Consider the following 24568-nt stretch of genomic DNA (forward strand, 5'->3'; position numbering starts at 1 on the left):
TTACAAGGAAATGGGCCTTTTTTTCAAAAATCCCAATATATACTCCCTCTACACTATATTCAGGTTCAGGTATTACATCTACCAACTCTATCGTATTAGACTTTCCCAAAAACTCAGCAAACCGTTGCACTCGATTACAGTTGACAAGACTGATTGGGACCAGATTCTTTCCTTCGTGCCAGCCAGGAGACCTAAAGTAACTCCCAGAATTCAATGCAAACGGACATACAATTTGGTAATGTCTTTATTAAAGCAAACCACTTCTGTTCCAAACATGTTTAGCTCCTTATAGCCACCTCAGTCCATCACCACGCAGCTACCGTCTCAATCTTAGGTCCAGCAGTCGCCCCGTAGGAAGGAGTTGGGAAGAAGGAATGCAGTAAGTTTGGTGGCCACTCCCTCCCTAAAGGCTCCCGCACCCAGCTCCAAAAGAAAACTCCTCTACGCTCCAAGGCAAAGGTGCAGAGAAATGTTAGGTCCTGTTGGTGACAGCAAAGCATAGTCCTTTCCACCTCCACCCACCTCTGCCATCCACCCACCAAACCACCAGCTAGAGCCAGGCAGCTGGATTCTGAAAGGACCACAGGCCGCCTTCTCAGCCTTGCAAACCAAATCTTGGATCCCATCTCCCTCGCCCGCCCTCTCACCCTCGCCCTACCCATTACCACCAATTTTTCAGCAAGCTGCCCAAGGGATGTGGTAAGTCTGAAAAGAAAGTGGGTGATGGCTTCATACGTACAAGTCTGGCTTATAAGGCTACTACCCAAAACGAATGTCTTGGGCCTGCATCCTCTAACACCCAACGGGACTGTGTCCCTCATAAGCGGAGGAGTCCACGCAATTACAGATTTAGGAGTTACATTGAGAATCAAGAGCCGTGAGCAAAATTAGTGGTTAAAAGGCCCAATCTCCCTTTCGGTAATACCCAGCCCCGGGTCTCAAGAGACCCATCCTTGAAGACGCTGGCTGAAACCACCAGGCAAAAGGTTAAATACAATGGAAGTATCTATAATGGTAATAAATGGAACTAAATTGGAGCTGGGATCTGGACCAGAGATAGAGAGGATCGAATCATCAGCCGCTGAAACATCTCTCTGCATCCACGTAGAGGGAGGCCTTTAGGTCTGGAAGTCCAACTCTGAAGAAAATGTAGCAAGGCAATCAGCTGTTCACCCCACACTTCACCAGTATTTCCCATCTAAAGACTGGGCTGGTAAGGAGAGAGGGAGGGAGGGAGGGAGGGAGAGAGGGAGGAGTCTGATTGGAGAAAAGTCCGGGGGGGTTCAATGAGCTGGTAACATTCCCGGGAAATCCCACCTAAGCCCAGCTCAGAAATCAGGGTAACTAGGACCCTTGAGAAGGTATCCGAGGGGCCTGGGTCCTCCCTGGTCCAGGGCCACCACAGAGTAGATCTGAAGACGCGAGCCGGCCACAGCCCCGCCCCGGTCAAGCTCTGTAACCGGACAACTGCACCCTGGGCCAGACCCACCCTCGACTGAGCTAGAATTAAACCGGCCTCTGCAGGTCAGGCTAGCGGCCCTTCGCTTTGTCAAATGCCCTTCTTTGACCTACCCGCATTTAGAAAGCTCTCGGGAGGCGAGATGGGGAAGAGGAGAGTCAGATCTATTGAGCTTGTTCTGGAGGGTGGACTGTCTGTTAGGTCAGAGGGTCGTGTCTCCGTAGGGCCTCGGAAGCGTTAAAAAAAAAATCTTGTTAAAAACGTATCACCTTTCCCCTGACCGTTGTCCCCTCCGATCCCAAAGGCCCAACCGGAGGGCCTTCTTCTCAAGCGAAACACCGTCAGCAGGGCCGAGCTGGCCCCGACGGCGTCATCTGGCAAAAAAGACTCTGCTCCTCGTGGAAGCCCCGGCCACCTGGGCCCGGGACGGAGGCAAATGAGGCTCTGAGGGAGACGGAGACGGGTACGGGGATCCTCCTGCCCGCACGGAGAGGACCCAGGGCAAAGGGCGGGGGAAGGAAACGGCCGGGGGAGAAGGGGGAGAAACACAGGTGGGGCCTCATCTCTTGCCGGAAGGCCACCAGCTGCTGCTGGCAGGAACCCTCATGATATCCTGCTTCTCCTCTGGGCTGAAGTGCAGGATAGTCAGTATGGCGGTGAGGGTCTGCTGGCGGCCCAGGGAGTCCGGCAGAGTCAGAAAGCGATAAATGATGTTTTTGAGGTATTCCAGGTTAGCCCCCTCCCTGCTCTGGTCCCTGAAGCTCTTCTCGATGTGGCCCTGCAAGGCGCACACTTCCTCCCGGTGCTGTTCCCCCTCCACCAGCAATCTGTCCTGCAACTGGTGAACCTCCATCTCCAGCTTGTGCCTTTGCTTCCTCAAGGCCGTGATCTCCACCTCCTTCCGGGCCAGCTGCTCGGCGTACAGGAAGAACGTGGGCTCGTTGGCCGCCGCCAGGTGCAGGGCCTGGGTCAGGCTGTCCGAGGAAGAGTCACTTCCGTCTTCGCCGCCCCCCCAGCCCGGCGGGGCCTTGTGTCCCTGCAGCCCGGAGGTCAGGGCCACCGAACGCAGCTGCTCCAGCTCCAGGTCCTTTTCCGAGAGCACGGCCAGGGCCCGGTCCCTCTGCTTATGCAGTTCTTCCTCCAGTTTGGCCATCTGGTCCCTGAACTCCAGCTGGCTCCTGTCCAGCTCCTGCCGGTGGGCCTGCTGCAGCCGGACCAACTCCTGCCTCCACTCCTCGGCCTCCTGCCGGCGCTGGCGCTCCAACTCCTCGCAGGACAGCCGCAGGGAGATGTACTTCTCCTTCAGCTCCGCCAGCTGCTCCTGCGCCTCCTCCAGCTCCTTGGCCAGGTTACCGTCTTTGGTCGCTTTGCTCTTGAGGACGACCTGGGCCCTCGTCTTATACCTCTCAAACTCCTCTTTCAGCTGCTTCAGCTCCTGCTGGTAGTAAAGGGCGGTGGCCTTCTCGCCGTCGGCGGTCTCTGAGCTCGGAAGGATCTCCATTTCGCTCAGCTTCTCCACGTCCAGGGCCGCCTGGCTCTTCCTGGAAGCCACCTGCAGCAACCTCCTCAGTTTCTCCATCTTGTCTTTCAGCACGTTGACATCCAGGCTGGCCTCCTCACTGGGGCTATCCAGAGGGGACCGGCTAGAGGCAGCCAGGGCCAGGGTCTTGTTCTCCATGTCCAGCTGCAAGATGCGATCCTTTAGCTTCTGGATGGCCAGCTGGTCTTTCTGCTTGGCTTTCTCGTATGTGCCCAGCAGCTCGGAAACCTCCGAGACCTGGCCCTCGAGGGCAGCCACCCTCTGCTCCTCCATCTGGGAGTGCTGTCGGAGCTGATCCTCGGCAAGGGCCGTCTGCAGACCAAGGAGACGGTTAGAACGACATCGGCGGAACCTGCCGGACCCGCTGCCGACTGACGGCAGAGCTGAGGAAGCTGGTGGGGGCGGGGAGAGGGAGCGGGGCTACCTCAGGAGTGGATGGACGAGACTGGCGGAGGGGAACTTTTGACCACCTTTCTGTCGACCCACATCCACCAGCCCCCAGCCCCGAACTGGGCGAGCTCTTCCGACTCAGGCAGCAGCCGTCTGGTCTGCGGCTCGCACGCTTACAGCCGGTCAGCTGCGACCGCTCGTCCGGCCTGCCCCCCGCGCCCCTCCCCCCGCCCCCGGCCCCCCACGACACTTGGAAGACTCAGGGTTTCCCCTCTCCCCCAGCCGCACCCTCATTCGGTAGCACGTTTAGCTGCTAGGAACCGCCCGGTGGGAGGCCCGTCCTTCGATTTCTGCCTCCCCTTCTGAGAGGTCCAATGTTTCTCCCACCTCGTTTCTGCTCCAAACTCCATTCGGAGACCAGGCTCGCCCCCCTAGGATAAAGTTAGAGCTGGGTGGGCCCCACCTGGGTCCCCAGGAGAAAATCTCTGGGGAGCACTAAGACTAACATTAAGACTAAGGCTGTCAGCCGCCTCTCTCCCGTCAAAGCGCCAACTTCCACCCCACCCGGCCCCCTCCCGACACGGCACCCAACCGGGTCTGTCCCCAGACGCCGGTACAGGTCCAAGGCCAGAAGCCAGGTCCTCTGGCCCCACCCCGACCAGCATCCCCAAACACCCCGGGCCCTGGGAACCGTCCTCTAGGACGCCCCTGCCGCCGTCCCCACCCACGTACCCCAGAGCTTCCCAGCGGCCAATAACGACCTATTTCAGTGTGAAGACGAAGAGCGGGTGCGACTCTTCAGCTACTGCGGCAGCGAGGAGGGAAAATCCCCGCGGGCCAGGGGCGGCCGGAAATTACCTTCCTCATTTCCTGATGCAGCTGGGCTTGGAAGTGACTCTTAAGACGGGCAGTCTCTTCCTGCAGCTCTTGCAGGCGGGGGTCCGGCCGGCTCTTTTCTTCCCGCAAAGCCTGCAGTTGGCTCTTGAGCTCTTCCACCTCGAAGAGCAGCTGTTTGGTCTGCAGCTCAAAGCCTTCCACCTGGTCAGCTGCGAACGCTCGCCCGGCCAGGGCCTCCCGGGTCTCCTCTAGCCGGAGCTCCATGTCCTGCCGGAGCGCCCTCTCCCCCTGCAGCAACTTCTGCAGCTCACGGAGCATCACGGCGTGGTCGCCCTGCTCCTGGGCCCGGTCGTGCTGCTGCGTGATCAGCCGGGCTTTGATCTCCGCCATCTGCTCGTGCAGACCCTTCAGCTCCCCCTCCAGCCGGTCCTTCTCCTCCTCGGCCCTTCTGCCGGCATCCTCCAGGTCCTGTTTCATCTTCTTCTTGTCGGCCTGGTACGAGGCCTCCATGCGGGACTTTTCCTGGGTCACTGTGGCCAGGGAGCTGGTCAGGGTGGCCAACTGGGTCTTCAGCTGATGCAGTCGTCTGTCGGCCTCCCCGCCTCCGGCGGGCACATCCCCGCTGCTGGTGCTGACGCCGCTCTCGGAACCGCTCGCCTCCTCGGACTTGGGAAGCGGGGGGCCGGCCGCCAGCCTCTCGTCCTCAGCCCCCGGCTCCCCCTTGGTGCTGGTGAGGCTGCCCGCCGTCTCCAGGCTAGTGGCGGTGCCCGTGCTGTCCTCGCTGTGCGTGGAGCACCTGTCGTCCGTGGGGTCGGCCGGGGGCGGGCTGGGTCCCGGGGGGCCCGCGTCGGCCTCGTGCGACACGGACAGCACTTTGAGGCTGGCCTCCAGGGCTTCCTTCTCCTTCAGGAGGCTCTTGTAGGCCCGCACCACATCCTTGAGGCGGGCCTGGTACTGGAGGAGCTGCTTCTTCTGACTCTCGATGGTCTCCAGGAGGTCCTTCTTGCTGGGGCCACCCCCGAAGTTCATCCCGAACTTCTCCATCGTTCCGGCGTGGGGGTGAGGGAGGGCGGCTCACCTGCCCCGGAAGGAGAGTGAGGGAAGACGGTTAGGGAGATCGGATCGGCCCAGAGAGGGTCTCCAGTCCAGAGGGGGTTGGGTTGGGTTGGTGGGGGGGGGAGGGGAGGGGAGAGTGGAGCAAGGGGACAGACAGGGAGGGTCCCCCATCGCCCCGGGGCCACATCTTTTCAGGTCGGGTCCTGGTGGGCGGAGAAGGTGTCTGTTAAAATAATAATAATACATAATAATGGCATTTTTTTGTTGTTGGTAGTATTTGTTAAGCGCTTACTATGTGCCGAGCACTGTTCTAAGCGCTGGGGTGGATTCAAGGTGATCAGGTTGTCCCACGTGGGGCTCACAGTTTTAATCCCCATTTTACAGATGAGGGACCTGAGGCACAGAGAAGGGAAGTGACTTGGCCAAAGTCCCCCAGCTGACAGGCGGCGGGGCCGGGATTAGAACCCACGACCTCTGACGCCCGAGCCCCGGATCTTTCCACTGAGCCGCGTGTTGGAGGGTAATATCAATGTTGGTATCTGTTAGAGAAGCAGCGTGGCTCAGTGCCAAGAGCGCGGGCTTGGGAGTCAGAGGTCATGGGTTCGAATCCCACCTCTGCCACTTGTCAGCTGTGTGACTGTGGGCAAGTCACTTAACTTCTTGGGCCTCAGTTCCCTCACCTGTAAAATGGGGATTAAGACTGGGAGCCTCACGTGGGACAACCTGATTACCTTGTATCTACCCCGGTGCTTAGAACAGTGTTCTGCACATAGTAAACGCTAAACAAATACCAACATTATTGAGCAGCGTGGCTCAGTGGAAAGAGCCCGGGCTTGGGAGTCAGAGGTCATGGGTTCGATTCCTGACTCTGCCACTTGTCAGCTGTGTGACTGTGGGCAAGTCACTTCACTTGTCTGTGACTCAGTTACCTCAACTGTAAAATGGGGCTCAGTGACCCCATCTGTAAAATGGGGATTAAGAGTGTGAGCCTCACGCGGGACAACCTGATGAGCCTGTATCGACCCCAGCGCTTAGAACAGTGCTCTGCACATAGTAAGTGCTTAACAAATACCAACATTATTATTAAGCGCTTACTATGTGCAGAACACTGTTCTAAACATTATTTGTTAAGCACTTCTATGTGCAGAGCACTGTTCTAAGCGCTGGCAGCGTGGCTTAGTGGAAAGAGCCTGGGCTTGGGAGTCCGAGGTCATGAGTTCGAATCCCGGCTCTGCCACTTGTCAGCTGTGTGACCTTAGGCAAGTCACTTGACTTCTCTGTGCCTCAGTTCCCTCATCTGCAAAAAGGGGAATAAGACTGTGAGCCTCACGCGGGACAACCTGATCACCTGTTATCTACCCCTGCGCTTCGAACAGTGCCCTGCACCTAGTCAGCGCTTAACCGATACCAACATCATTACTATTATTACAAGGTGCTCAGGTTGTGCCACGTGAGGCTCCCAGCCTTCATCCCCATTTTGCAGATGAGGTCACTGAGGCACGGGGACGACGACACCCAGCTGACAAGTGGCAGAGGCGGGATTCGAACCCATGACCTCTGACCCCCAAGCGCTGAGGACAGGGCCGAGCCCCGAGGAGGCGCTCAATAAATAGGACAGGTGGGGAGGGGGGCGGTGCAGGAGGGGCTGGGAGGCCCCGCACTCACTCACTCGCTCACTCACCCGCTCACTCACCCGCTCACTCACCCGCTCACTCACCCACCCGCTCCGGAGCCTCCGGGTCCCTCCAGGACCGGCCGCGGCCACCCGGCCGCCGCCACTTCCGGGGACGCCGGAAGTGACGTCGGAGCTAGGGATGGAAGCGCCTCCGTCGCCCGCTTCCGCCCGGCGAGGGGGAGCACGTGACGTGCGGCCGCGCGCGCCCCCCGGCGCCGCACGTGCCAGGGGCGGTGATGCGCAGGCGCGGGGGGAGGGTGGGCGGCCTGGTTAAACTGGCCCCTACTACTGATGATAATCATGGTGGCATTTGTTCAGCGCTTCCTCTGTGCGGAGCACTGTGCTAAGCGCTGGGGGAGACACAGGGTCATCAGGTGGTCCCACGTGGGGCTCAGTCTTTATCCCCGTTTTAATAATAATAATAATAATAATGATGATGTTGGGGTTTGTTCAGCGCTTCCTCTGTACAGAGCAGTGTGCTAAGCGCTGGGGGAGATAGAGGGTCATCAGGTGGCCCCACGTGAGGCTCCCAGTCTTCATCCCCATCTTCCAGATGAGGTCACTGAGGGCCAGAGAATAATAATAATAATAATAATGGTGGTATTTGTTAAGCGCTCACTATGCGCCAAGCACTGTTCTAAGCGCTGGGGTGGATACAAGGTAATCAGGTGGTCCCACTTGGGGGTCACAGTCTTCATCCCCATTTTCCAGTTAAGGTCACTGAGGCCCAGAGAATAATAATGATGATGGTATTTGTTAAGCGCTAACTATGCGCCAAGCACTGTTCTAAGCGCTGGGGTGGATACAAGGTAATCAGGTGGTCCCACGTGAGGCTCCCAGTCTTCATCCCCATTTTCCAGTTAAGGTCACTGAGGCCCAGAGAATAATAATAATGATGATGGTATTTGTTAAGCGCTAACTATGCGCCAAGCACTGTTCTAAGCGCTGGGGGAGATAGAGGGTCATCAGGTGGTCCCACGTGAGGCTCCCAGTCTTCATCCCCATTTTCCAGATGAGGGGACTGAGGCCCAGAGAAGTGAATTGAGTTGCCCACAGTCACACAGCTGACAGGTGGCAGAGCCAGGATTAGAACCCATGACCTCCCAAGCCCGGGCTCTTTCCACTGGAAGAGAGAGAGAAGGGGGAGGGGGAGAAGATAGAGAGGGGGGAGAGAGAAAAAGAGGAGAGAAGGGAGGGAGAAGGACAGAGTAGAGAGGGAAAGAGGGGGGAGAGAGAAGAAGGGGGGACAGAAGAAAGTAGAGAGGGAAAGAAGAGGGGGAGAGAAAAAGAGAGGAGAGAAAGGGGGTGGAGAGAGGAGAGAGACAGGATAGAGAGAAGAGAAAGAGGGAGGAGAGAAGGTGGAGAGAGAGAAGAGAGGAAAGAGAAAGAGAGGAGAAAAAAGGGGGAGAGAGGAAAGAAGGTGGGAGAAAGGGGGAGGGAGAAAGACAGGAGAGAGGAGAAGAAGGGGTGAAGTGCCTGGCCCACAGTCACATAGCTGACAAGTGGCCGAGCTGGGATAATAATAATAATAATAATAATGGTATTTGTTAAGCGCTCACTATGCGCCAAGCACCGTTCTAACCGCTGGGGTAGATACAGGGTCATCAGGTTGTCCCACGTGAGGCTCACCGTTAATCCCCATTTGACAGATGAGGTAACTGAGGCCCAGAGAAGGTAAGTGACTTGCCCACAGTCACACAGCTGACAAGTGGCCGAACTGGGATAACAAGAATAATAATAATAATAATGTTGGTATCTGTTAAGTGCTTACTATGTGCAGAGCACTGTTCTAAGCGCTGGGGTAGATACAGGGTAATCAGCTTGTCCCACGTGAGGCTCACAGTTAATCCCCATTTTACAGATGAGGGAACTGAGGCCCAGAGAAGGTAAGTGACTTGCCCACAGTCACACAGCTGACAAATGGCCAAGCTGGGATAATAATAGTAATAATGTTGGTATTTGTTAAGCGCTTACTATGTGCAGAGCACTGTTCTAAGCACTGGGGTAGATACAGGGTAATCAGATTGTCCCAAGTGATGCTCACAGTTAATCCCCATTTGACAGATGAGGGGACTGAGGCCCAGAGAAGTGAAGTGACTTGCCCACAATCACACAGCTGACAAGTGGCCGAGCCGGCATTCGAACCCATGATCTCTGACTCCCAAGCCCGGGCTCTTTCCACTGAGCCACGCCGCTGCCAGGCACTGTGCTAAGCGCTGGGGTGGATATAGGTAAATTGAGGTGGAGGGGGGATTATGGTCCGCTGCCACCCCGTTCATTCATTCATTCAATAGTATTTGCTGAGCGCTTAGTATGTACATGCAAAGCGAAACGGGGCAAAACATTCATCATTCAAGAGTATTTATGGAGTGCTTACTATGTGCAGAGCACTGAACTAAGCGCTAGGAATGGACAATTGGGCAACAGATAGAGACCATCCCTGCCCCATGACGGGCTCGCAGTCTAATCGGGGGAGACAGACGACAAAGCAAAACAGCGCAAAACATTCCTTCATTCAGTAGTATTTATTGAGCGCTTACTATGTGCAGAGCACTGGACTAAGCGCTTGGAATGGACAATTGGACAATAGATAGAGACCGTCCCTGCCCCATGACGGGCTCGCAGTCTAATCGGGGGAGACAGACGGCAAAGCAAAACAGCGCAAAACATTCCTTCATTCAGTAGTATTTATTGAGCGCTTACTATGTGCAGAGCACTGGACTAAGCGCTGGGAATGGACAATTGGGCAACAGAGAGAGACCATCCCTGCCCCATGACGGGCTCTCAGCCTAGACGCTGGCGGCTACTTTCCGGGGTGCCTCGGGACTGTCGGAGCCGGGAAGAGCCTGGGCCCTTGGAGGGTTTTGTTGATTCTTTTTTCTCAGGAGCAGCACATCGGCCAAAGGCAGCGGGCTCCTCTACCACGGCCCCAGCGCAAGGTCACAGCAGAGCGCAGGAGGGAGGCGAGTCCCGAGGCCCAGGCCTCTGTGCTGCCGCCGGGCCCTGCGCACTTTCCTCTTCAGGACCAGCCACGGACCCCGGCCCGCCTGGCAGGGCCAAAGGCTTCAAGACTCTCCATGCCCTTGCCCCCTCCTACCTCTCCTCCCTTCTCTCTTTCTACCACCCACCCGCACGCTCCGCTCCTCTGCCGCCCACCTCCTCGCCGTCCCCCGTTCTCGCCTATCCCGCCGTCGACCCCGGGCCACGTCCTCCCGCGGACCTGGAACGCCCTCCCTCCTCACCTCCGCCAAACTACCTCTCTTCCCCTCTTCAAAGCCCTACTGAGAGCTCACCTCCTCCGAGAGGCCTTCCCAGACTGAGCTTCCCCTTCTCCCTCTGCTCCCTCTCTGCCCCCCCCCCCCCTTCACCTCCCCTCAGCTAAGCCAGCGTGGCTCCGTGGAAAGAGCCCGGGCTTGGGAGTCAGAGGTCATGGGTTCGAGTCCCGGCTCCACCACTTGTCAGCTGTGGGATTGTGGGCAAGTCACTTCACTTCTCTGGGCCTCAGTTCCCCCATCTGGAAAATGGGGATTAAAACTGTGAGCCCCACCTGGGACAACCTGATCACTTTGTATCCCCCCCCAGCGCTTAGAGCAGTGCTCTGCACATAGTAAGGGCTTAATCAATACTACCATTATTACTAGAGTGGGAGCCCGTCATCGCGCAGGGATTGTCTCTTGTTGCCGAATTGTACCTTGCAAGCGCTTAGTCTGGTGCTCTGCACATAGTAAGCGCTCACTAAATACTATTGAATGAATGAAAGGGAGGAGCAGGGCAACCCTGCGGTTCGTTCATTCATTCATTCATTCATTCATTCATTCATGGGGGGGCGGCCACTCCAAAGGAAGGAGCCTGATCCCGCGGAACGGGTGGAGGCGGGGCTGGGCGATGACGTCATATGATGGGGGCGTGGTTATGTGTTCATGCGTGTTGGAGGGGGCGTGGCCAGGCGGGATCGTCATCTGGAGGGGCGTGGTCGTGTGTGACGTCATCGGAGGGCGGTGCTACGTATGATTGGAGGGCGTGGGTACGTACTAACGTGTTATTAAGGGGCGGGGCTATGTATTCGCATGTCGTTGAGGGGCGTGGCTACGCATTAACGTGATTGTTGAAGGGCGTGGCTACGTGTTGACATATTAAGGGGCGGGGCTACGTATTAACATGATAATAAAGGGCGTGGTTGTGTATTGACCTGCGATTAAGGGGCGGGGCTACGTATTAACATACTGTGGAAGGGCGTGGCTACGTGTTGACGTGTGGTTAAGGGGTGGGGCTATGTATTATCATGATATTGAAGGGCGTGGCTACGTATTAACGTTTGATTAAGGGGCGGGGCTATGTGGTGACGTCACCTGAGGGGATGGGGTACCTATTAACATGGACTGAGGGGGCGGGGTTCGGTGTAGCGCGTTCTTAGGGGCGGGGCTACGTATTAACATAACGTCGAGGGGGCGGGGCTATGTGGGAACGTCATGGGGGAGGGGCAGGCTACTTATCAACAAGGCTCTGAGGGGGCGGGGTTGTGTATGACGTCACCTGAGGGGTGGGGAGACGTAGTAACGAGATGCTGGGGGCGGGGGTTAGGTGTTCACGAGACCCGAGGGGCGGGGCGATTTGGAAATGTTATCTGAGGGGGCGGGCATACGTAGTAACGAGGGGTTGTGGGGCCGGGGGGGGGGGGGGGGGGGGAGGGTTAGGTGTTCACGTGACTTGGGGGCGGGGTCACGTGGGAAGGTGACCGGAGGGGGCGGGGCCGGGTGGGACGTGATCCGAGGGGGTGGGGAGACGTAGTAACGTGAGCTGGGGGGCGGGGGTTAGGTGTTTACGTAGCCCGAGGGGGCGGGGCTACCTATCAATATGCTTACTATTAATAGTATTAATAGGGGGCGGAGTTAAGTGTGAGGTGATCTGTGGGGGTGGGGATACATAGTAACGAGGGGCCGTGGGGGTGGGGTTAGGTGTTCACGTGACTTGGGGGCGGGGCTATCGATATGACTCTGAGGAGACGGGGTGAGATACGACGTAACCCGAGGGGGGTGGGGACACGTGGTAACGACAGGCTGGGGGCGGGGTCGTGTGTTCACGTGACCCGAGGGGGGCGGGGGGGACGTGGAAACGTCATCCGAGGGGCGGGGCCACCTAGTAAAATGAGACTGCGGGGCGGGGTTACGTGTGACGTCATCCGAGGGGTGGGGGTAGGTAGCCACGACAGGCTGGGGGCGGGGTTTGGTGTCACGTGACCCGGGGGGGGGCGGGGCCGCGTCGTAGCCGGGAGCGGGGACTGAGGGTGACGTCGAGGGGGCGGGGTCTGCGTGTGACGTGATGAGGGGCGGGGTCTGCGTGTGACGTAGATGACGGGCGGGGTCTGCGTGTGACGTGCTGGGGGCGGGTGTGGGCGTGAGGCGCGGCGAGCGTGGGGGGCGGGGCCCGGGCGCGCGGAGGCGGCGGTGGCGGCCTAGGCGGCCTTGGCGGGCTGGTTGGGCTCGGCGGGCTCGGCGGGCTCGGCGGCAGGTCCCCGTCCCCCTCTTCCCCGGTCGTCGCCCGGCCCGGCCCCGGCCCCGGCCCCGCCATGGGCCTCACGGTGTCCGCGCTCTTCTCGCGCATCTTCGGGAAGAAGCAGATGCGGATCCTCATGGGTGAGGCCGGGGCCGCCCCCGAGGGCGGGGGGGGCCGCGGGGGCGGGGCGGGGCGGGTCGGGCCCCGCCGCTCAGCCGGGGGCGCTTCTCGTTTGCAGTGGGCTTGGACGCCGCGGGCAAGACCACCATCCTCTACAAGCTGAAGCTGGGGGAGATCGTCACCACCATCCCCACCATTGGTGAGCCCTCATCTGCCCTGCCCTGCCCTGCCCCGCTCTGCCCATGCCTACTCTGTCCTGCCCATGCCTGCCCTGCCCTGCCCCTCCCTGCCCTGCCCATCCCAGCCCTGCCCTGCCCAACCCTGCCCATGCCTGCCCCGCCCATCCCAGCCCTGCCCTGCCCTGGGTGGAGGAGGTTGGTCCAGCCAGGGAAGACACTGCCTCTGGCACAAGAGTCTCCCATCACGATCGCTGTGAGGGGTCAGTCCATCCCTCCCGCCCCCCCCCCCCATCCACTTCCCCTGCCCCGTCACCGGACCCTGCCCTGCCCTGGGTGGAGGTTGGGCCGGCCGGGGAAGACGCTGCCTCTGGCACAAGTCTCCCATCACGGTCACTGTGAGGGGACGGTCCGTCCCTCCCGAACCCCCACCCCCTCCCCACTGCCCCCGTCGCCGGACCCCGTCGCCGGAGAAGCGGGTCGTGGCCACCCCGCTTGCTGCGGGTTCGTTCATTCGATTATACGTATCGAGCGCTTACCGTGTGCAGAACACTGTACTAAGCGCGTGGGATGCACAAGCCCCACTGGCAACCCCGGGCCCACCGACGTCCTGTCACCTTGGGTTTCGGTTCCTTCTCCTCCTCCGACCCCTCTCCTTCCCGTCCTTTTCCCGGGGGCTTGGCCGGCCCGGGGAGTGGCTCACGGGGGGCCCCTCTTTGCCCGCCCCCGCCCCCCTCTCCTCCCGCAGGCTTCAACGTGGAGACGGTGGAATACAAGAACATCTGCTTCACCGTGTGGGACGTGGGCGGCCAGGATAAGATCCGGCCCCTCTGGAGGCATTACTTCCAGAACACTCAGGTGGGCCCGGGCTGGGGCCTGGGGCCTCGGGGGGAAGGGGAGAGAGCCCCCGGACGAGAAGACGGATCAACGAGTCCCTCCCACCGTTCATCCATTCACTCGTACTTATTGAGCGCTTACTGGGTGCAGAGCACCGTACTGAGCGATTGGAAAGTACAAGTCAACAATAAAGAGAGGCGATCCCTGCCCACCACGGGCTTACGCTCTCCCCGCATAATAATAATTATGTTGGTATTTGTTAAGCGCTTACTATGTGCAGAGCACCGTTCTTAGCGCTGGGGGAGATACAGGGTCATCAGGTTGTCCCACGTGAGGCTCGCAGTTAATCCCCATTTTGCAGATGAGGTAACTGAGGCCCAGAGAAGTGAAGTGACTCTCCCGCAATCACACAGCTGACAAGTGGCCGAGCCGGGAGTCGAACCCACCACCTCCGACTCCGAAGCCCGGGCTCTTTCCACCGAGCCACGCCGCTTCCCCACATAACTCTCCCCCCACCCCCCGCCCCCAGCCTTGACTGCCGTTCCCTCCCGTCCCAGGGCCTCATCTTCGTGGTGGACAGCAATGACCGGGAGCGGGCCCAGGAGTCCGCTGACGAACTACAGAAGATGGTGAGTCGGGCTTGGAGGCGGGGAGCCCGGGTGACTGAGCTCCTCGCTCGGGATCGGGGCCGCTCTCGGGCCCGTGGGAGATGCGGCTACCCTGGATGCAGCGAAGAGGGTCTCTTTTGGGCCGACCGGGCCGGTGCCCGGCCACCTGGGGCCCGGAGATGATTAGCCCTCATTCGTGGGATCGGAGGCGGTTCCCGTCTCTTGTTCCGAAACCAGAATCCGGAGCGCGGAACGGAGGGGACGGTTTGCCCCGCTTGTGGGGCGTAGGCTGCCGGAGCAGACGTCTTCCAGAGAGCCTCCCCTAGACGGAAGGGGACGGGAGGTAGTGGGAGAGAAGGCCGGGTCTCTCCTCGCCGCCAGTCCACGTCTCCCCCACCTCCCTTCACCTCATCCCCACTAGCTTCAGGAGGACGAGCTGCGGGATGCCGTGCTGCTGGTATTCGCCAACAAGCAGGACATGCCCAACGCCATGCCCGTGAGCGAGCTGACGGACAAGTTGGGGCTGCAGAGTCTGCGCAGTCGCACCGTGAGTCCTCCCCGCTCGGGCTGGGTCCGGGGGGCGGGGCGGGCCGCTCCCGGCGGGCAGGGGCCCCCCGGAGCTGAGCGTCCACCCTCCCCGCTGACCCTGCCCTTCTCCTCCCCACAGTGGTACGTCCAGGCGACCTGTGCGACGCAGGGCACGGGGCTGTACGACGGGCTGGATTGGCTGTCCCACGAGCTTTCCAAGCGTTAGCTGGTCTCGGGGGGGCCTCCGGTGTAAACCCCCAGGGGGCTTCTCAAGGACTCCTCAGGGGCAGCTCTCCCTTCTGCCCTTCTCTCTCCCACTCCCTCATCCCCTCCCCTCGGGCGTGGCTACTCCTGCCTGCATGTTTTCTCCCTCGCCAGAGCCCTTAGAGGGTCACGGCAGGGCCCCGGGCCCCTCCCCACCCCCCGGGGGGGGGGGCGGGGCCGGGCTGGTTCGCTTGCCTCCCTGGGGGCTGTGGGAGGGGCTGGCGGAGGGCAGGGCTGCCCTTCCCCCCCAGACCGGCCCAAGGGGGCTCGGTTTGCTTTTGTTTTCTCCGTTTTTGGGTACCTCCCCAGGTGGCGGTCTGTGGTGGGGGCCGAGTGCAGTGGGTGGAGCTGTTGTGTGGCACTGGATCTCGATTAATAAATCTGCTGTGATTTGTATCCTTCGTGTCGGCCCACGGCGGGGGCGGGGGCCACGTCGTCCGAGCCTAGCGAGGGCTGGAGGTGGTGTCCGGGGAGAGGAGTTGGGGCCATCTCAATCGTGCTACTGATAAGCACTTACTGTGGCTCGAGCCCCGGCCCGATAGCTGGAGCGGACTTAAGGTGATCGGATCGGACACGGTGCCGCTCCCACGAGGGGCTCACGGTCAAAGGAGGATAAAGAACGGGGATTTTATCCCCCTTTTTCCCGATGAAGAAACCGAGGCACAGAGACGTCGAGTGAGTGCCCAACGTCACAGAGGGAGCGGAGCCGGGACCAGAACCCGAGTCTCCCGACTTCCCGTGCCACGCTCTTTTCGGGAGGCCACGGCTGCCTCCCGAGGGAGGGAAGCAGAACCTGTAGCTTCTCTGGGACCAGCGGGCTTTAGGCTTGCCCGAGCCCTTCCGTGCCGTCTGGGGCTCCGGGCCCCCGGCGCTCTCGCTGACGGGGCCGACGCGGTGGTTTCAGGCAGGAACCAATCCGGCTCTCTGGCAGACTCCCCCCACCCGTCCCGCTCCAGCTCTCCCGGCCCTGGCCGGGTCAAACGTCTGCATGTTGGTACCCGGCTTGCCCGGGGACGGGGCCCTCACCTTTTCCCATTCGCATCTCCCTCTTCGGCCCACATCCGCCACCCTGACCACCCCGAGCGGGTCTCCGTCTCCCTCGGCCCCCGCGGGCTGTCTCCCCGCCGAGTCAGCCCAGCCCCCGAAGTTGCTGCGCCCACGCACTCCGGTTGGCCCTTCCCACCCGAGCCGAGCCGCAGTGCAGCCGCTCACTGTGGAAGACGCCGCTGCTGTGCTCTGCGGTGGGGAGGGGTCGCCGAAAACGATCGCTTTGACTCCAGTGGATCCGGGCTTTCACCTGATGTGAGCCACTTCCCTGGAGCCAAAGGTTATCTGTCTTCCCGTCTTCTCCCAGGTCGGGGCACCCCAGGTGCGCTAACTAAAGAACTCCCGTAGTAGCCCTTTGCAGTGTGCCCAGAGAGCCGGAGGAAAGACCCGCCAGAAGGAGAGGCCTCCTGGGGCCCGGCCAGCAACCGTGGCAGGGGTGTGGAGGAGGACGCTCATTCGCAGGCCATGACCGCCGGCAGCAGGGGTCATCCGAGCCCGTGGCGTTGTCCGGCTTCGCCCCTGGCCTCCTGAGACCTGAAGAGAGATGCTTAGAACCATCCCGCCTCGCTTTCCTCCGGCCCCTCTCTCCGCGCAACACAAAGAGCTTACTGGTCCATTTTTATTAGTATTACATTTGTTAAAGCACTTACTAGGGGTCAAGCACTGTTCTGAGCACCGGAGTAGAGAGAAATTAATCTGGTCAGACACAGTCCTTACCCCTCACGGGGCTCCCAGACAAAGTAGGAAGCGAGAACAGGCATCGAATCCCCATTTTACAGATGCGGAAACCGAGGCTCAGAGAAGTCACAGAACAGACCGTCGACAGAGCCGGGACTAGAACCGAGGTCGTCAGACCCCCAGACCTGTGCTCTTTCCACTGGGCCGTGCTGCTCCTCACCTGGTATGATTTTAGCTGGCCCTGGCCTGGTGCTTTCCAGGTTCCTCCTGCCAGCCTCGGGGCTGCCCAGGGGGGAAGGACCCTTGAAGATGTTGGGAGAAGGCCCCCTTCCCCGTCCTGTCTCCCCGTCCCCCCTCCCCTCAACCCTTCCCCCCGCCCCCGCCCCACAGCACAGTCACAATGCTCCCTCCGTCCCTCTCTCCCTCCCTCCCTCCCCAGGTGGTTCCTTTGGAATCCCTCCCTCTCCCGTCTCGGGAGTCGAGCCCCGGCCCTATGGCCTGTGGGCACGCGCCAGGGGCCGGAGTGGAGGCCGGCCCCGGGTAGTCATCCAGGGCCACGCCGGTCCCATGGCGGAGGGGGGCTGCAGTGAGAATGGGCCTGAGTCCGAGGATATGAAGGTTGGGCTCATAAGCTGGGCTGGCACCTACCTGACCGCAGAGGCCTACGGGAACGGTGTCACCGCGATGGCCAAGGGCTTGGGCAGGAGACAGGTAACCGGCGACCAGAGTGGGGAGTTGAGGGGCGGAGAGCCCTCTGCCCGGGACCCAAAACTCTCCTGTCCTGATCCTTTTCCCCCAGGGCTAAAAGGTCCTCTTACCTCAGATCCACTGGGGTCTTTAACAGGTCCCAGATGAGGGGCAGAGTGAGAGAGGCATCCTCCCTCACCTCCTGCTCTCTTCCCCGGGTTTGTCCCTGAGGAGGGCGGTGACATCACAAAGGCGAGACTGCCGGGGTGGGGGCCCAGCAGGAATCAAGGGCTGGAGGGTTCAGGAAAAGCAGGGAGGGCTGAGCTCTCCCCCTGCCCCCTAGCTAGGCCGGACCTGAAGAGGTGGGATGAAACCCAACTGCTTTGAGAAGAGAGGGAGATCAGTCCACTGAGGGAGGGAGAAGGCTGGGGTAGCGGAAGTAAAAATAATATTGATTATGGGACTCTCTAAGTGCTTACGTTGGGCCAGGCGCCATTCTAAGGGCTGGGATAGGTGCAAGTTAATTGGTTTTGGTCGTAGGCCCTATTCCACGTGGGGCTCACGGTCCCGGGAGCCAGGAGTAGGAGAGCATAGGATTTCATCCCCGTCGTACACCTCGAGTAAGGGAGGCCCGGAGAAGTGAAGTGTCTTGCCCAAGGTCACGCAGCAGGCTGGTGGTAGTTGGGGTTAGAACATAGGTCCTCCGACTCCGGGGCCTGTGCTCTTTCCACTAGGCCACGCTGTTTCTAGTACTAGAAGTCGGGGAGAAGGAGCACGAGGAGTAGTTAGTAGTAATAAGAAGAAGAGTAGCAATATTTACTGAGCACCCACTTGGGAAGAACAGAACAAAGAAGTATCTCGTTACCTGCCCACAAGGAGCCTCTACTCTAACGCGAGTTACGCCCTTTTATTCTGACAAGAGAGAGCCTCCTCCTCAACAATCTCAGCTCAGAATGTTTCTCCTCCCACGTCCCTCCTCGTCAGCCAGTCCTTCAAAAAAAAAAAAGCGCTCATCGGGATTCTTGGTTCACAGGCTGACACACCATGGCTCCGCACGGGGCTTTCTCCCCTCCAAGGGGTCTTTTGAGCTTGTTCTGTTGTACTGTCGCAAACACTCAGTGCTCCGCACACAGTAAGCGCTCAGTAAATACGACCATCTTCCCGTTGGACGGGAAGCAGTCCTGAGGAGTCCGCACGGGCCTCAGCCCGTGCTGGGGAGGGATGGCTTCGGGGGACGGAGGGGAGGTGTCGACAAAGAGGATGGCGGCCGAAACGGCGGCCCTCCGGCCCCTGGGAAGGGAGAGCCTCTCGGACATTTCTACGGTGGGGAGGGGAAGGGGGCTGGGGAGCTCCTGTCACTACTTCTGGGGGCTCGACGGGTGCAGAAACAGGGTCTCTCCAGTGACAAGAAGAGAGCCCCGGTGACCATGGTGACCCTAGGGGCAGTGAAGGATGGTGGCTGGCTGCTGCCGCCGCTGTCCCGGCAGTGACGTGGGCTTGGCGGGGCCTGGGTGGATGCGAGGAGCCATCGGTGGCCGGGGGACTCCGGTTCCGGCGCATCCGCCCGGACGGGGTCGGGGGTCAGAGCCGCAGTCACGGCCCGGGGCTGACGGCTCCCCGGCCCTGCGGCTTCTCGGCAGACCTGGGAGCTGTGGGTGAGCCAGGAGCACGGCCGCAAAGCGGTGGTTCGCCTGCACAGCACGCAGGGCCACTTCCTGCTCCCGGAGACGGGCGGCTCGGTGCGCTGCGGCCGGCCCCAGGCCTCCCAGCACGGCTCCTTCCTGCTCCGCTTCCATCGACACGGAAAGTGGACCTTGCAGTGCACGCTCAGCGGCTGCTACCTGGAATCCGACGGCGAGGACGTCTTCTGCACCTCACGCTCCCTCTCCGCCTACCACATGTGGATGCCCCGTCTGGCCCTGCACGCCCACATGTCCATCTACAGCCCCGGGACCGGCTGCTACGCCCGGGCCGACCCCGAACTGGGGCGGGTCTGGGTGGACGCTCCCGTGCCCTTCTCGGCCGACTGCGGCTTCCTGTTGCGCTTTCAAAACGGGCTCTACCACTTGGAGACGTCCACCCACCACTTCCTCTCCCGAGCGGACCGGCTGGTGACCCAGCCCTCGTCCCAGACGGCCTTCCACCTGCAGCTGCGGCCCGGGGGGCTGGTGGCCCTGGGCGACGAGGAGGGCGGCCTGCTCTATCCTCAGGGAGGCCGGGGTTTCCTGAGCATGGGCGTCTGCCCGCTCGGCGAGGAGGAGTGGTTTCTGCTGCAGCGCTGCCCGGCCTGGGTCACCCTCAAGACGAAGGACCGGAGGTTCGTGTCTGTCATCCGTGGTAAGTGCCGGGCCAGGAGGGGTGGTGGGGGGAACTGGGGCGCCCCCGGGGTGGGACGGTGGAGTCCCAGGGCCCCCCAAGCCAGGAGCGTCAGGGATCGTGTTAAGCATTCACCGTGTGCAGAACACGGCACTAAGTGCAGGGAAGTGTCACTCAGCTGGGACTCGGACCCGGTCCCCGACCCTCGCCTGGCTCCCGGTTTTAAAATTAAAAAGTTCGGGCCACTGACGACAGACCCCTAAGGAGAGATGAAACGAAAGGCCGGCACAAGGTTAAGACAAAAACAAAGATCGGTAAGGGACGGTGGCTGGAGGTGCCGAATTTCAGGCTCCTCACGCCTCGGAGTTCACAGCGACGACCGCGGCCACGGGGACCTCTCCGGCGGCAGCCGGCACGACCTCTCCTGTGGCTCTGTGGAGGCGGCGCCAGGTCGCGGCTGCTTTTCTCTGTCCCGCCGGGGTGACGGAAGGCAGGGAGGGGGAGGAGGGGGAGAAAAACTAGGGAGGGAAGATGAAACTTGGTTACTGGATGGAGAGGAGGAGAGGAGGACCTTCCGGCCTTGCTCTACAGAGGGTCTGGGAGGGAGCCCCGTTCCGACAGGGGCCGCTCGATGGATATCGACAGAGAAGAGGGGAACGAGGGTGGACAGTGGAGGGGGAGAGGAGAGAGCGACAGCTGGGGCCTGGTCTGGCCGGGCGCTGGGTCCCTGTGATGTTCCTCCTCACCCCCTCAGACGTGGAGGTGTGCATCAGCCCCGAGCGGGTGACTCCGCTGTCCATGTTCCAGTACGTGTGCCACCCTGAGACTGACTCCGTGCAGCTCCGGACTGCCAACGGCAGCTTCCTGGCCCAGGTGAGGCCCCAGACGAGGAGCTCCGGAGGTCAGCACCGGGCGCAGGAGGCCTCCGGTTCTCCCCGCAGCCTCGTGCTCTCCTTCCCGGGGCCAGGTAGGTAGGCGGCCCAGGCTGCTGGGCAGGGAAGCGGGATGCCTAAATCCTAATCTAAATTCCATCCTGATCCATCGATCGTATTTATCGCGCTTGGGCGAGTTCAGTATAACAGAGTTGGTAGGCATGATCCCGTGGCCTTGGGCCTCAGCTTCCCCAGTGGGGACCTGGGCCCTCCATCCCCAAGCGTGGAATGTTCTAGTCGGGGTGTCTGGGGATGGACAACGAGGGAAGAGATGAGGGAACAAGTGCTTCCCGGGACTGGATTCCGCCAACAACAATAAATAATCATTGTGGAAGCTGTTAAGCGCTTACTAAGCGCTGGGGAGAATAAAAGCAAATCAGCTTGGACACCGTCCCTGTCCCGCGTGGGGCTCACTGTCTTAATCCCCATTTTACCGATGAGCTATCTGAGGCCCAGAGAAGTCAAGTGACTTGCCCAAGGTCACACAGCAGACAAGTGGCAGAGCCGCGATTAGAACCCAGGTCTTTCTGATTCCCAGACCCACGTGCTCTATCCACTCTATCCACTTGTCTCTCTTTCTCCCCTCCTTGACCTGGGAACCCTTGAGAAGGATGGGCGATCCAGTAGGGCAGAAGGGATCGGAGGGGAGGAGAGGGGAGGGAGGGAAGCACTAAGTGACCCCCCAGGAAGGGGCCGTGACTGTGAACAGGTCCCGGAGTAACAGATCTGAAGCCGTCCCTCCCTCTCTCCCTGCCCACAGAGGTGCTGTAAGAGCGTGGTGGCCGACGGACAGACCACGGAGCCGGAGACGGTGTTCTCCGTGCAGTGGCGCTCCGGCAAGATCATCCTGCAGGCTTTCAACGGGCGCTACCTGACCCCGGTGTCCGCTGGGCAGCTGGCAGCCAGTACCGTTCACCCGGGTAAACTGAGGGCTCCGGGTATCCGTCCCCTCGGGACCCGTAGGCCTGACTCAAGCTGACCTCATGCCCTAAAAGGAGCCAGCCTCCTGTCCCCCCGGCCCCCCCCGCCCACATCCCCAGTGAGACCCCAGTGCCCCGTCCCCGAGCTGATCCGCCCTCACCCATCCGTCAGGCCCCCAGGAGGAGTTCGGGGTGCGCCTGGCCAATCGCAACTTCCTGGCGTTACGCGGCCGCTACGGCTACGTGGGCACCCTGTCCGGGCACGAGGACCTGCAGTGCAACATGGACCAACCCGACTGCATCCAGCTGCTGCCTTGCCGCCAGGGCATCTATCACTTCCAGGGTGAGGGCCCTCCGGACCCTGGGGTCGGGGGTCCCCTCTGCCGGGGGAAGAGGCTGAGCGACTAGCAGGCATGGGGGCGGGAGCATCGGGAGCTAGGCGCTCGGCAGTGGCAGGGGCTTTGAGAGCTGGGCCCTGAGTTGAGGCGGGGACGCCGAGAGGCACTAGGCAGTGTCCGGAGCACTGGGAGTTCAGCGTTTGGCAGTGGTGGGGGCACTGGGAGCTGGGCACTAGGTAGTGGCGGGAGCACGGGGAGCGGGGCACTGAGCAGCAACAGGAGTACCTGGGAGCTGGATGCTCAGCAGCAGTGGGGGCCACGGGGAGCTGGATTCATTCATTCAATAGTATTCATTCAATAGTATTTATTGAGCGCTTACTATGTGCAGAGCACTGTACTAAGCGCTTGGGATGTACAAATCGGTAACAGAGACAGTCCCTGCCCTTTGACGGGCTTACAGTCTCATCCGGGGAGACGGACAGACAAAAACAATAGCAATAAATAGCTGGATGCTTGGCAGCAGCGGGAGCACTGGGAGATGAACTCTTGGCAGCAGGGGAAGCACTGGGAGCTGAGCACCTAACACTGTTGGGGATCTGAGGAGCTGGGTGCTCAGCAGCGGGAGCACCGAGAGCTGGGTGCTGGAGGCACAGGGAGCTGGGCATTCGACAGTGGTGAGGGCACTGGGAGCTGGGCACTAGGCAGCGGCGGGAGCGCTTGGAGCTGGGCGCTCAGCAGCTGTGGGGGCATGGGGAGCTGGCGCTCGGCAGCAGCGGGGGCACTGGGTGCCGATTTCTAGCGACAGGGGAGGGAGGCGGGGAAGGCGCCACCGCACGGAAGAGGTGCCACCGCACAGAAGAGATGGTGAGGAAGTCCGAGGAGGTGGAGAGTAGGCCACCTCACCCTGGGGCTCCACGTGACCCCCTGTTTCCCACCCCAGGGCAAGGTGGCGCCTTTTGGTCCTTAACCTCCTATGGCACCTTCCGGCCCTGGGGGAAATTTGCCCTCAACTTCTGCCTGGAGCTCCGGGGGAGCAATCTGCTGGCTGTGCTGGCCCCCAATGGCTACTACCTGCGCGCCGACCGCAGTGGCACCCTGCTGGCCGACAGCGAGGACATCACCTACGAGTGTCTCTGGGAGTTCTAGGTACAGGGGCGGGGCTCCGGGAGGGGACGGGGCAGCTAGGGCAGGGGAGGAGTGGGAGGAACTGGCATAGGCATGCAGGGAGGATCCGTACCAGTGAAACAGGGAGAGGTTGGCCAAGCGATCCAAGAACTCTCTAGTTCCCAGACCACATTCCCACCCTGCCTCCCGCCCGGCCCGAGGAGCGCAGCTTGATTCTACCGTCTGCCCTCCGCAGGGTCCCCAGCCTGTGCCACCCAGAGAGCGAGGTAACGCGGTCGGCCGACGCCGTGGAGCTGGAATCATTTCTGAGCCCAGGCAAGTCGGACTGGATCCGAGGAAAGGATGTATATGTGTGTGTGTGTTTATGTGGTGTGGTGTATGTGTGTGGGTGGCGGGGACGGGAGGGTCTGTTTATCTTTGCTGTAGTCAAATCCATCCCTCCACGGCTGAAGGTTTATGTGTGTGTGTTGTCTGTCTTTCCCATAGTTATGTCTGTCCCTCGGATGCTGAAAGTCTCTGTGGGGGGGGGGGGGGCGTGGGGGGGTTGTCTGTCTGTCCCATAATTGTATCCATCCCTCCAATGCTGAAGGTTTCTATCTGCCCCTCCTCTCAGATCAGTGGTCAAGATTCCCCACTCCGAAGCGACCCCCAGGATGGGATAGAAGTCCGGAGCCAGGATGTGGGAGGAAGTCGTCCACTGCACGCGCCCAGTCCTCCTGCCACACCAAACCGGCCCTCTCCTTACCTCCGCCCAACATCAATATACAGTAGTGGCCACTCCCACCCCCGTGTGCTGCTTTGGATCTCCCCTGCCCCACCCCGCCTCGGTCCCGGGGCCGCATAGTCGGCCGAGGAGTCCTAGAATAGACGTATTCTCGAGGCTCGGCGGGACCGAAGACAGATTCCCGTGAAAAATAATTCCACCTTGCATTTCTGTGGCCTCTGATTAGAAGTTTCCACCCACAAGCATCTCAGCTTAACACCTCTATTTCAGGCATTTCTAGTGGTATCAGAGGTAGAGCATGTGTGGAGAAAACCTCGGAAGCAACCTGTGTCCATGCTCTTGCCCCAGATCTAGGTGTCCCAGGAGTGCCCCTTCTCCCCTCCCCTGTTTAATTGTTCTGCAGCCCCACCCAGCACTGGAGGGGTTTTCTCTGGACCTCCCCGGCCTTCCAGCGGCTTCTGTCCCCAGGCCCGGGAGGGGACGAGAGCTGTCCGGTCCGGTGCTCCGGGAGGCTGGGCGCAATGCAGGTACACGGTCGGGCCCTGGCTCGTCATGGCAGGCTCCTTCTAGTCCAGCAAGATGGCCACCACCCCTCCCTCTCATGGTCTTGTATAAACCAAACTTTTATTGGAAATACAAAAGAGGAGTAGGGGTTCGCAGTGGGGGTAAAGCAGACCCCTCAGGGAATCGGGGTATCCTTCCTGGAGGAAGCAGGCTGTGAGAGGATCGGTGGTGGTGGGGAGCAGTTTCGGTGGGCCTCGGGATACACGTGTGCAGATGCAGAAGGAGGAGATGGGAAGTCAGGAGTGGAGAGGGAG

General features: G+C 60.6%; 3 protein-coding genes across 5 annotated transcripts; 2 read left to right on the top strand and 1 right to left on the bottom strand.

The window, feature by feature from the left end:
* Positions 1-226: 226 nt before the first annotated feature.
* GCC1 (GRIP and coiled-coil domain containing 1) lies at positions 227-7078 on the bottom strand. Of its 3 annotated transcripts, none has more exons than XM_029073811.1 (3): positions 7004-7078; positions 4248-5304; positions 227-3311 (listed from the first exon to the last, which is right to left on the bottom strand). In XM_029073811.1, exons 2-3 carry the CDS (start codon positions 5268-5270, stop codon positions 2019-2021), a joined length of 2316 nt encoding a protein of 771 aa, XP_028929644.1. In that variant the 5' UTR covers positions 5271-5304; positions 7004-7078; the 3' UTR covers positions 227-2018. The 3 variants fall into 3 exon arrangements, with proteins under 3 accessions (XP_028929644.1, XP_028929647.1, XP_028929643.1); XM_029073814.2 differs by having other exon boundaries at positions 7000-7063; XM_029073810.1 differs by having other exon boundaries at positions 6988-7052.
* A 5357-nt stretch (positions 7079-12435) lies between these two features.
* On the top strand, positions 12436-15379 carry ARF5 (ADP ribosylation factor 5). The gene is made up of 6 exons (XM_029074224.2): positions 12436-12590; positions 12689-12769; positions 13495-13604; positions 14141-14212; positions 14613-14738; positions 14859-15379. The coding sequence occupies exons 1-6, from the start codon at positions 12524-12526 to the stop codon at positions 14943-14945; spliced, it is 543 nt and encodes a 180-aa protein (XP_028930057.1). The 5' UTR covers positions 12436-12523; the 3' UTR covers positions 14946-15379.
* A 1797-nt stretch (positions 15380-17176) lies between these two features.
* Positions 17177-23809, top strand: FSCN3 (fascin actin-bundling protein 3). The gene is made up of 8 exons (XM_007670773.2): positions 17177-17419; positions 19036-19732; positions 20466-20584; positions 21404-21563; positions 21736-21906; positions 22842-23047; positions 23262-23341; positions 23640-23809. Exons 1-6 carry the CDS (start codon positions 17276-17278, stop codon positions 23045-23047), a joined length of 1497 nt encoding a protein of 498 aa, XP_007668963.2. The 5' UTR covers positions 17177-17275; the 3' UTR covers positions 23262-23341; positions 23640-23809.
* Positions 23810-24568: the final 759 nt, after the last annotated feature.

Source organism: Ornithorhynchus anatinus, chromosome 10 (assembly GCF_004115215.2).
Source record: "Ornithorhynchus anatinus isolate Pmale09 chromosome 10, mOrnAna1.pri.v4, whole genome shotgun sequence".
Classification (NCBI taxonomy): Eukaryota; Metazoa; Chordata; class Mammalia; order Monotremata; family Ornithorhynchidae; genus Ornithorhynchus; species Ornithorhynchus anatinus.

Coding starts and splice junctions, on each gene's coding strand:
- GCC1 (XM_029073811.1), bottom strand. CDS start 5,270: ATGGAGAAGTTCGGGATGAACTTCGGGGGTGGCCCCAGCAAGAAGGAC. Junction 3,312..4,247: donor TGCATCAGGAAATGAGGAAG/GTAATTTCCGGC, acceptor CTTGGTCTGCAG/ACGGCCCTTGCCGAGGATCA.
- ARF5 (XM_029074224.2), top strand. CDS start 12,524: ATGGGCCTCACGGTGTCCGCGCTCTTCTCGCGCATCTTCGGGAAGAAG. Junction 13,605..14,140: donor ATTACTTCCAGAACACTCAG/GTGGGCCCGGGC, acceptor CTCCCGTCCCAG/GGCCTCATCTTCGTGGTGGA. Junction 14,739..14,858: donor AGAGTCTGCGCAGTCGCACC/GTGAGTCCTCCC, acceptor TCCTCCCCACAG/TGGTACGTCCAGGCGACCTG.
- FSCN3 (XM_007670773.2), top strand. CDS start 17,276: ATGGCGGAGGGGGGCTGCAGTGAGAATGGGCCTGAGTCCGAGGATATG. Junction 19,733..20,465: donor GTTCGTGTCTGTCATCCGTG/GTAAGTGCCGGG, acceptor TCACCCCCTCAG/ACGTGGAGGTGTGCATCAGC. Junction 21,907..22,841: donor GGGCATCTATCACTTCCAGG/GTGAGGGCCCTC, acceptor TTCCCACCCCAG/GGCAAGGTGGCGCCTTTTGG.